This window comes from Scyliorhinus torazame, chromosome 19, assembly GCF_047496885.1.
Source record: "Scyliorhinus torazame isolate Kashiwa2021f chromosome 19, sScyTor2.1, whole genome shotgun sequence".
In the NCBI taxonomy this organism is placed as follows: Eukaryota; Metazoa; Chordata; class Chondrichthyes; order Carcharhiniformes; family Scyliorhinidae; genus Scyliorhinus; species Scyliorhinus torazame.
Window position 1 is genome coordinate 14,221,956 of NC_092725.1, and position 11,104 is coordinate 14,233,059.

The window sequence follows — 11,104 nt, forward strand, 5'->3', positions numbered from 1 at the left end:
TCTCTCTCCCTGTCTCTCTCTCCCTGTCTCTCGGATCCATAGCCGGTTGGAGGAGCCCAGAGGCTACGGGCACAGGATGATGGCGCTGGCCATGCGGGGGCAGCGAGGGCCAACGCTGTGCGGGCGGCGACCGCTGCGAAGAGCCTGGAGCACGGCGTCGGCACCACGAGCGAAGGTGTCCCAGGCGTCGCGCAGTCGGTGACGGCCATGGCTGAGTGGTCGGTGCTGTCCTAATATCCACTCATGTATATAATGAGATGCAGACAGGCAGTGATTGACACACAGGATGACCAGTAAGCACACAGCACAGTGCAGCCAATCACCAGACAGGACACGACCACTATAAAGCCAGAGGGCACTAGGTTTCCCGCTCTCTCGGGAGACCCAGCCACTGAGACAATCAGGAGTCCACCAGCTAGCACAGTGCGAACACCATGCGGTAGCTAGTACGTCTGGTCAGGCTACCACAAGGTCCCCAGTCAGTTCAGTATAGTGTGACCCACAGCTGAATATGTATCTCAGTTCTATCGTTGAATAAAACGGTGTTGGATCTTCTCCAGTGTTAGACGTCTGTTTCGAGCTTCCCTGCACCGAGTGCAGTCCACGTCGAACTTACCTGCCTAACACATCAGGTGCGGCGGACGGGCAGGGGCAAGGGTTGACCCCGGAGGGGGTGGCTGCCGCCCCATTTCCCCCTCCAGCACCTCCCCCCCCTCCCATGGTGGCCCCACCCCCTGCGCAGGGTCTCCCACCCCCCCCCCCCCCGCCGAGCACTGGTGGCGGCAATCCCAGCATCCCCGGGCTCTCTGCCTGGGAACACAGATGGCCGCTCCCCCCCCCCGGCTCCCCACAGAAGCCGTCCCGCCAGGTTGACTGAAGGAGTGCTAATCGGCCGGCAGCCTGACCACTTGCTGGAGAGGCCCGCCTGAATGACGGGAGGCTGCTGGGGTATGGGGTGGCCCCCCGATAATTGTCTGGAAATGTGGGTTTAAGTGGGGATAATTGGTTTCTCGCTACGGCCGGATCCCGATTTCGCCGAAGGGGAGCGGCCGCTTGCGTCACAAACCGTTTGGCGCCCGGCGAGGATCTCGTTTTCAGCCTCTCGCGCTGGTCACCGGCCTCGTTTCGCCGTGCGAGCGAGAGTGTAACGAGGACGGAGCATCGCGCCCAGAGAGAGTGAGAAAGTGTAAGGTTTTCGGGCAATTCGGCCCTTTTTGGACTGCCCAAGAATAAAACCCAGAGACTGTAAACTGGACACTTGTCAGCCAAAGGAACGTAACCAAATTTCCCAGCAGGCTTGGTCCGCTGAGCTGAGTAGGGGCATAGGTATTTACAAACCCCCCCAGGAGCTACAAGGAAGAAGGAGCCAGACAACGAGATAAGATTAAAAACAGAGACAAAGGGGAATGGTAATGCTGTCAGGGGCCTGCCTGCAAGCAGGACAATGGGATGGTCATAGCCCCATGCAGATGTAAATGACTTGGCCTCCACCAGAGCAGAATCCAATCAACACCCATCAACATAGCAGCGATCTCCGGAGCAGATGGAAGACTTTGAAAACCTTCACAAGGGAGCTCAACCTCGTTATCTCAAAAAGCAGACTGGGAGGCGGACCTAGGGGAGGTACTCCCATCTTGACAGGTCTGACCGGCTCAAAGCGGGCAGGACCAGCGGGAACTTTAAACCTTATGGATTCAATGCAAAAGTGGCCTGGCCGATCACAGGACAAAGCCAGGTAAAATGGATATAAAAGGGGCTGTGTTTCGATGAGGGTCTCTTGGCTTGACCTCTCCACCTTCGACTTGACCTCTCGCAGCCTGTGACCGTAAGTATCCTGCAGCAGCTTGCGAAACTCCCTTGACTTTGATAGTGGTTGAGGCTTTGGGGAAGGGGACTTGATTTGTGTTTTGTGCCCTTGCTAAAACTGTGTAACAATAAGATTTTACGTTGTGTCCGTTATAGTACTTCCTGAATAGACTTAGTTTGTGTTAGAGTTTAAGATTTTATTGTAATTTCTTCTGTTTGATGATTTTGACCTGGGGTTTTGCAATAAACCTCGATTTGCTGATAATTGGAGTTGTTTCAATTCTTCAATCTCTCACCAGCGATCTCTGACCAAGTCATTGTTAAAATATTCCTCACCTTATCCGGGGTCGAGAATCTAGGGTCATCTTGAGCGATTCACTCAGGACAGGCTGCTGGTTCGGTAATAAACAGCAGTGTCCTATTCTCTCTCTTGGGAAAGCTACTTCAGCGAAGTAGGAACCGGGTGGGTGTTGCACCACCGGCAAGAGAGAGAATCACCTGGGCATTGGTGGGGGTCTGGATATCTGTGTGATATAAGCCTCAGGCTTCCGATTAGGGATAAACAGCAGGCTTGATTCAGTGCTCTCTCCCGTGGAGGTGTCCCAGTGCGGCATCCCCTGGCCTCTGAAGTTTCAGTGCCAGCTGGAGAGAGACACACACAGATACTCAAACCCCAGATATCGGCCCAGTAGTGGAGTAGCAAAGATGGCACCCTCTACAAAAGGCAGAGAGAGACAGAGCAAGACAAAGAGAGAGAGAGACAGAGAGAGAGGAAGAGAAAGAGAGACGGAGCAAGAGAGAGAGGGAGATGGGAAGCAAGAGAGAAACAGAGAGAGAGAGAGACAGAGAGAGGGAGATAGCAAGAGAGACAGAGCAAGACAGAGAGAGAGGCAGAGAGGAGATTGAGAGTGCAAGAGGAAGACAGAGTCAGAAAGACAGAGAGAGAGAGAGAGGCAGAGAGAGGGAGAGAGAGAGAGAGAGATAGACAGAGAGAGAGAGAGAGAGAGAGACAGAGACAAAGAGAGACAGAGAGCGAGAGACAGAGAGAGCGAGACAGAGAGAGGGAGATAGCAAGAGAGACAGAGCAAGACAGAGAGAGAGAGACAGAGAGAGGCAGAGAGGAGAGTGAGAGTGCAAGAGGAAGACAAAGTCAGAAAGACAGAGAGAGAGAGAGAGAGAGGCAGAGAGAGGGAGAGAGAGAGAGACAGAGACAAAGAGAGACAGAGAGAGAGAGACAGAGAGGGAGAGTGAGAGAGAGAGACACACACAGAGAGGCAGAGAGAGAGACGGAGAGAGAGACAGTCACACAGAGAGAGAGTGAGAGGAAGGTGATGCACTATCAATTACGACGAGATGAGAGTAGAGAGTAATCGAGGCTTTGTTACGCAGAGATGTGTGGCCTCCTACAGCTGCTGACGAAATGGCTGCAGCTCGGTGTGCACACACATTTATACTCCACCTACTGGGCGGAGCCAGCAGTCAGGGATCTACCCCCGTAACTGTAGGACAGGAGCCTTACTGTATTACCTCTCATATACGTATTACATACAAACAGTGGTGACTACCACATTCACCCCCTGTTAAAAAAGAGTCCAGTGGGGGTGGTGGAAAACTATTTACATGTATGTGAGCATTTTTAAAGTGTACAGTTCTGGAAAAGTTCACAAATTTAGCCGGTCGGGTGCCTTGATCCTCCGCTGTGAGCGCCGCAGTCCCGGGGACGATGTAGACGCCAGCTCGGTCGCCGGTGACCCCGGGAGCGTGTAGTCCTCATCTTCATCCCCGGGTGGGACCAATGGGAGGACGGATCGTCCTGGAGTGGGGGCTGTGGTGAAGTGCGCTGGGGGGAGGATGGGTGGCGCCGGGGCAGATGGGGGTGGGGGGTGGGGACCCAGCTGGCCCCCTGAGGGAGACCGTGTCCTGTCGGCCGTCGGGGTACGCCACGTAGGCGTACTGCGGGTTTGCATGGAGCAGCTGTACCCTCTCGACCAACGGGTCCGCCTTGTGGAGCCGCACGTGCTTGCGGAGGAGAACGGGTCCTGCCAGCCACGTTGGGAGCGAAACCCCGGAGGTGGACGTCCTGGGGAAGGCAAGGAGACGTTCATGGGGGGGTTGCAGGGCAAAGTAGCGACCGGATGGAGTGGAGGGCGTTGGGGAGGACCTCCACGTCTGCTGCATCGCTCTCGACCTGGACGGGGGGGCGTCTCGTCGACCGCGTGCATCGCGGCCTTGGCGATGTCGGCCTTGATACGGTTGAAGGCCTGGTGAGCCTCGGCCGTCAGAGGGAAAAGAGTGGATTGAATGAGTGGGCGGGCCTTGTCCGCATAGTTAGGGACCCACTGGGCATAATAGGAGAAAAACCCCAGGCAGCGTTTGAGGGCCTTGGGGCAGTGGGGGAGGGGGAGTTCCATGAGGGGGCGCATGCGGTCGGGGTCGGGCCCCAGAACTCCATTCTGGACCACATAGCCGAGGATGGCTAAGCGGTTGGTGCTGAACACGCACTTCTCCTTATTGAACTTTAGGTTCAGGAGTTTGGCCGTGTGGCGAAATTTGGAAAGTTTAGCCTCGTGGTCCTGCTGGTCGTGGCCGCAGATGGTGACGTTGTCTAGGTACGGGAAGGTGGCCCGCAGTCCGGACCGGTCAACCATTCGGTCCATCTCCCGTTGGAAGACAGAGACCCCATTAGTGACGCCGAAGGGAACCCTAAGGAAGTGGTAAAGGCGGCCGTCTGCCTTGAACGCAGTGTATGGGCGGTCCGCCGGGCGGAGGGGGAGCTGGTGGTAGGCAGATTTCAGGTCTACTGTCGAGAAGACCCGGTACTGTGCAACCTGATTGACCATATTGATGCGCAATCAATTACTCTCGAGACAAGGTGAGTCATAACTAATAGGCTTTAATCAGCTAGAACTGTACCCAGCAGCTTCGATACAGAAAGTGAAGGCTGCTGGGACGGCATAGGTTCTTATACCCCGCCTCTCAGGGCGGAGCTATGTACATCAGCCAATGGTAAACTCCTAGGTCTAGCCAATGGGCATCCACCTCTCAGGTACTGCAATACCTGGTATCACCACATTCACCCCCTGTTAAAAAGAGCCCAGCGGGGTGATGGCCAGCGTTAATGTCGCCTTTTGCATGGTAGGACCAGGTATGGAGGTACTGTGATGTCGAGGGTAACAGAAGAAGTGTTTATGGTGCAGCAATCAGTCGATCGGGTGGCCTGGTCGTCCTTCTGGAGCGTCTGAGTTTCGGCGATGATCCTGGTGGGGGCCCCGGCGGTTGTGGCTCCGGGAACGCGGTGTCTTCCTCCCAGGCAGCTTCGTCACCCCTAGGCGGCGCTGTTGGTGTGAAAAGTGGGCAGGGGGGAGGGGCGGCTGTAGGGGGCGTCGGTGCCTGTTCGGTGCTGGGTAGGGGCGGCGGCAGTACTGACCCTCCGGTCAGGTGCTGCGGGGAGGGTGGGGGTGGGGGCAATGGTGCGGGTGCGCGTGGGGCTCCGGCGGGTGCCAGAGCCCGAAGGGAGACCGTGTCTTGGCGGCCGTCGGGGAACGCTACGTAGGCGTACTGGGGGTTGGCGTGCAGCAGGCGGACCCTCTCGACCAACGGGTCCGACTTGTGCGCCCTCGCACGTTTCCCCAGCAGGACGGGTCCGGGTGTCGCTAGCCAGGTGGGGAGCGAGGTCCCGGAGGAGGACTTCCTGGGGAAAACAATAGATATGCATGGGAGTGGGTACGCATCGAGCTGTCTTTACAACTACCACTTGGGCTCTCCAGGGGCTGTTGCTGGCCTCGATGATGCCTTCCCGTAGCAGCCGCTGGACCTCAGACCTGGTGAAGGTCCTGTCCTGGGCGCTGACCCCTTCCCTCAGCAGCCTTTGGACCTCGGACCTGATGAAGATCCGATCCTGGGCGCTGTACCGTCTGCTCCTGGTGGCGACGGGTTTGCAATCCGGGGTGAGGTTCGCAAACAGGGAAGGTGGGTCGACCTTCAGGGTCGCGAGGCCGCACACAGTGAGGGGGGGTTACAGGGCCCACCGAATTTCAGGGTTAGGCTCTGGAGGTTGCACTGGAAGACCAGGCCGAGTAGCAGGGTAGCGCAGAGGTTGGGGGGGACGTGGAGCTGGAAGTTGCTGAACTCTATCCCCTGACGGCAACAACTCCCCAGTGACTCATTGGAAGATTTTGGGGATATTGGCAGGGGTTTTGTGAAACCATGTCCAGGTGTTAAAGACAAGGCTGGCGCTGGGCCCAGAGGTGGCGATTTTCGGGGTGTCGGAAGACCCGGGAATCCAGGAGGATAAAGAGGCAGACGTTCTGGCCTTTGCTTACCCGGTAGCCCGGAGACGGATACTGTTGGCATGGAGGGACTCAAAGCCCCCGAAGTCGGAGACCTGGCTATCGGACGAGTTTTCTCTGTTCGGAGAAAATCAAGTTGGCCTTGAGAGGGTCACTGTTCGGGTTCACCCGGAGGTGGCAACCGTTCGTCGACTTCCTTGCGGAGAATTAATCGTCAGCAGGCGGGAGGGGGGGGGGGGGGGGGGGGGGGGCGGGGGGGGAGTTGTTTAGATTAGAGTAGGACGTCAATAAGGGTGGGATCTGTCCGAAAGGTAAACGGGTTCTGCACGGTCTTTATGGTTCCATGTATATCGTCCATTTTCTTGTTTTTATCCCAAAAATACCTCAATAAAATGTTTATTAAAAAAAGACCTATGTACAGTATGCTGCTGAAGGCAGGAACTCACTCCCAGTTCAGGCTCTGTGTTGGGCCTGCATTTATGTTTGTAGCAAACTCCAGGTTGGCATCTGCCCCCGATCGGGGAACTTTGTACGCCACCAGTCGCCTGGGCTGATCGGCAGTGGTGGTTTTAACAGAGAGAGAGAGAGACAGACAGAGAGAGGTAAAGAGCGAGAGACTGAGCGAGAGAGATGCAGAGAGAGAGAGACAGACAGAGAGCGAGAGAGAGAGAGAGAGACAGAGAAAGAGAGACAGACATAGAGAGAGAGACAGAGAGATAGAGAAAGAGAGAGTGAGAGGGAGAGGTAAAGAGAGAGAGAGACTGAAAGAGAGAGAGACAGCAAGAGAGGGAGAGAGAGAGTGAGAGGGTGAGGTAGGGAGAGAGAGAGTGAGAGGGTGAGGTAAAGAGAGAGAGAGACTGAAAGAGAGAGAGACAGCAAGAGAGGGAGAGAGAGAGTGAGAGGGAGAGGTAGGGAGAGAGAGAGTGAGAGGGTGAGGTAAAGAGAGAGAGCGACTGAAAGAGAGAGAGACAGCAAGAGAGGGAGAGAGAGAGTGAGAGGGAGAGGTAAAGAGAGAGAGAGACTGAAAGAGAGAGAGACAGCAAGAGAGAGAGAGAGAGACAGAGAGATAGAGAGACAGAGAGAGAGTGAGAGGGAGAGGTAAAGAGAGAGACTGAGAGAGAGAGAGAGGGAGAGAGAGACTGAGAGGGAGAGGGACAGAGAGAGAGACAGAGACAGAGGGAGTGACAGAGAGGGAGGGGGAGACGGAGAGAGAGGCAGAGTGCGAGAGATACAGAAAGATATCGAGAGAGTTGAGCAGTGAGAAACTGAGAGTGGGGTTGAAGGCTGGGGCAGTTCAGGGAGGGAATTGCGGGACACCCCACCCCACAGGGGGGAATTCCAGCGGTAAGCCCCCCTCCCCATCGGGACCCCCCTCCCTCCCTCCTCCTGTCACCTCCCCAGGCATCTGGGGGCACAGCCGGCAATGATGGGGCGATGGCAATACTGTTCGGGACCGAATAAAATTCCTGCTTCAGGAAGAGGCACATCGGCAAGGACTCCTTTGATCACCAGAGCGACAATTTATTCACACAAAACACAGATTTCACACAATCAGGAAATCGGGATGAAACCTCCGCAGATTCACACAATCAGATAATAAATGTTGGGAAAAACAGAAAATATTCAATTACCGACTGGATACCGAGGGTCACAGAGACTGTGAGTGAGGGTGTGTGTGTGGGGGGGGGGTGAGCGAGTGTGTGAGTGTGTGTGTGTAGGTGTGTGTGTAGGTGAGTGTGTGTAGGCGAGTGTGTGAGTGTGTGTGTGTAGGTGTGTGTGTGTAGGTGAGTGTGTGTGTGTAGGTGAGTGTGTGTAGGTGAGTGTGTGTAGGTGAGTGTGTGTAGGTGAGTGTGTGTGAGTGTGTGTAGGTGAGTGTGTGTAGGTGAGTGTGTGTAGGTGTGTGTGTGTAGGTGAGTGTGTGTAGGTGAGTGTGTGTGTGTAGGTGAGTGTGTGTAGGTGTGTGTGTGTAGGTGAGTGTGTGTAGGTGTGTGTGTGTAGGTGAGTGTGTGTAGGTGAGTGTGTGTGAGTGTGTGTAGGTGAGTGTGTGTAGGTGAGTGTGTGTCGGTGAGTGTGTGTAGGTGAGTGTGTGTCGGTGAGTGTGTGTGTAGGTGAGTGTGTGTAGGTGAGTGTGTGTGTGTGTATCTGAGTGTGTGTTTGTGCATGTGCGTGTGTGAGTCTGTGTGTGTGCACAAGCGTGTGAGTGTGTGTAGGTGAGTGTGTGTGGGTGAGTGTGTGTAGGTGAGTGTGTGTAGGTGAGTGTGTGTGTGAGTGTGTGTGTGTGTGTGTAGGTGAGTGTGTGTAGGTGAGTGTGTGTAGGTGAGTGTGTGTAGGTGAGTGGGTGTGTGTAGGTGAGTGTGTGTAGGTGAGTGTGTGTGTGTGTATCTGAGTGTGTGTTTGTGCATGTGCGTGTGTGAGTCTGTGTGTGTGCACAAGCGTGTGCGTGTGTGTAGGTGAGTGTGTGTGTGTAGGTGAGTGTGTGTAGGTGAGTGTGTGTAGGTGAGTGTGTGTGTGTAGGTGAGTGTGTGTGAGTGTGTGTAGGTGAGTGTGTGTGAGTGTGTGTAGGTGAGTGTGTGTAGGTGAGTGTGTGTAGGTGAGTGTGTGTTTGTGCATGTGCGTGTGTGAGTCTGTGTGTGTGCACAAGCGTGTGAGTGTGTGTGAGATGGAGTGCGAGGCGATAGAGTGAATCCCTCGGCCTCCACCCGTCTCCATGGCAACAGTAGTTGTCCCCCCCCCCCAGCACTGGCGTCAGGGACGGTGTTGTGTCCCCCGGTGACAGGGGAGGCTGAAGTTGAGGGTTAAGGGCCCCCCGTCCCCCACCCTCAGACGTACTTGGTGCCCTCCTGGCCCGCGGGGGCGCCCGCCCGCCTGTAGCGGGCAGAGTAGCCGTGCCCTCGGGCCGGGGGGCAGCTGCTGCAGAGCAGCGACCCCCCCAGCAGGAGGGAGCCCCCTGCGGCGAAGGCGAGGTAGATGCAGGAGCCCAGTTCCATTCTGGAGCCGGCGCCCGGCTGCGGGCGGTTGAAGTCTCTTTGGGTGGAGTAGCACCACCAGGACGCGCAAACCAGGAGCAGCAGGCTGGCCAGGATGGAGAGGATGCCCGAGGCCATGGCCATCTTGGCCTTGACCACCTCGTCCGTCAGGCAGCTGGCACAGTTAGCTCCGAGGCTGCCCACAAACAATGCCAGGGCGCTCAGCACTAGGCTGCCGACCACCAGCGCCCGGGAGGCCTGGAGCATGAGCGGCAGCTCCAGGACCGAGGGGTACATTTTGCAATGTTCAACGTTCGGGAAGCTTACTAAGCACTTCCTCCAGAGGCCGACCAACCGATCGTCGCCCGACAAGTTGTCCTCCTCAAGTTGCGCCTTCACTTGCCAACGCGGCATCCCACACGCGACGGAGGCCCCCAGCAGGCCAATGGCCAACAACAAGAGCCCCATGGCCTGCAAACCGGTCGATGCCATGTTCCCCGCCCCCCCCGGCCGAAGCTTCGTGGAGTCCCTGTGGATAACAACAGAGGAAAATGTTTGGGATCACCCTGTGCCAACCGCTCCGCGCCACCTCCTCCACCCGCGACCGCCACCCCCCCACGGTCTCCCCCCCGCCCCTGCACCCCCCCCCCCCCGCACAAAGAGGCTGTTTGACGATGCTGCCCCGCCCTCAAACGAGCCTGTGGCTAATCGCAGACCTCGCTCCGGCATTTCCTTCTCTACCCACTCCTCGTACTCCCGACCCCCCCTCCCCCCCCACGGTCCAACAAAAAATGAAGCTATCAACCTTGGAGGCTTGGAGTCCGGGGAGAGTTCAGGCCATTCAGCCCCTCAAGCCTGGTCCCTCACCCCCCCCCCCGTGCCCCTTAATCGGGCCTGGGGCTGATCACGTCCCTCCATCTCACGTCCCCCTCCCTTCACCCACACTCGCGCCGCCTCCCCTCGATTTCCCCCTCCCCATCCAACAATCTCTCCATCTCCCTCTGGGATCTTGCCCTGACCGAGCGACACACGGCTTCCTGGGGGTGGGGGGGGGGGGGGGTGGTGGGCGTGGAGGCAGCGCTGGTGGGAGAGAATTCTCAGTGCATCTTGTAGACGGTACACACGGCTGCCGCGGTGCGTCGGTGGGGGGGGGGGAGCGGGTGTGGAAGGCGGGGGTTAGCGCGTCGATTGAGCGGGAGCTGCTTTGCCCCGGATGGTGTCGAGCTTCTCACTCTCCATCTCTCTGTTCAATTCTCTCCCTCTGCATTTCTCTCTCGCTCTCTCTTTCTCTCACTCCCTCTCTCTTTCTTTCGCTCTCTCCTCCCCCCTCCCTCCCTCACCATGCATAGATCGGCAATTTTAATTCTGAGCGTTTAGTCTACACGTCTCTCTCCCTCTCTCTCCCACTTTTTTTACCTGTTGTTTTATTCTGCCGATCGCTTCTCCCTCTCCCTCTCCGTCCCTCGATCAGTCTCTCGCACGCTCTCTGCTTCTTGTTCTCTGCGATCTCCGTCCACTCACTCTCTCTCTCTCTCTGTCACTCTGTCTCAGTTCTCTCTCCGTTCTCTGCACACTCTCCCTCTCTCCCGCCGTCTCTCAGTTCGCCGTCCACCTTCTCCCTCTCTCCGTCTCTCGCTCTCTGCGTTCTCCGCTCTGTCTCTCTCGTCCGTCCTCTCCTCCTCTCGAGGTGCTAATCTCTCCCGAACCCAGTACCCGGCAGGTATCTTTATTCGCTGTGAATCCCAGCTTGGTTTTGCTACGTCATGTCCAGAAACAGAGGGAGTGAAGCGAGTGAGGGAATCACGCCCAGTAACAGGGCACTCCCCCGGCCCATCTCCCTTCCTTGCCGTCATCACACCCTCGTTGACTCCCCAATTCGAGGGAGCTTTCCCCCCCTGGGGACTGGATAAACATTGCAGGCGGCCAGTTATTTATTCAACCTCCTCGATTTCACAATCGCCCTCCCTGTATCATGCAATCCCTTTCCGCTCTCTCTCTCACTCATTCCTTTCCTCCCTCTCTCTCTCTCTCTCTCGTAGCGTT

General features: G+C 56.7%; 2 protein-coding genes across 2 annotated transcripts in view; one reads left to right on the top strand and one right to left on the bottom strand.

Moving 5' to 3' along the window:
* The window catches only part of pelo (pelota mRNA surveillance and ribosome rescue factor), a 65,427-nt gene extending 61,058 nt beyond the window's left edge, over positions 1 to 4,369 (top strand). The window contains exon 7 of the mRNA XM_072485422.1: positions 4,329 to 4,369. Within this exon, the coding sequence (XP_072341523.1) occupies positions 4,329 to 4,369 (41 nt within the window). The remainder of the gene's footprint in view (positions 1 to 4,328) is intronic.
* A 4,506-nt stretch (positions 4,370 to 8,875) lies between these two features.
* LOC140396017 (claudin-4-like) lies at positions 8,876 to 10,628 on the bottom strand. Its single transcript, XM_072484062.1, has 2 exons — positions 10,478 to 10,628; positions 8,876 to 9,590 (listed from the first exon to the last, which is right to left on the bottom strand). Exon 2 carries the CDS (start codon positions 9,551 to 9,553, stop codon positions 8,915 to 8,917), a length of 639 nt encoding a protein of 212 aa, XP_072340163.1. The 5' UTR covers positions 9,554 to 9,590; positions 10,478 to 10,628; the 3' UTR covers positions 8,876 to 8,914.
* Positions 10,629 to 11,104: the final 476 nt, after the last annotated feature.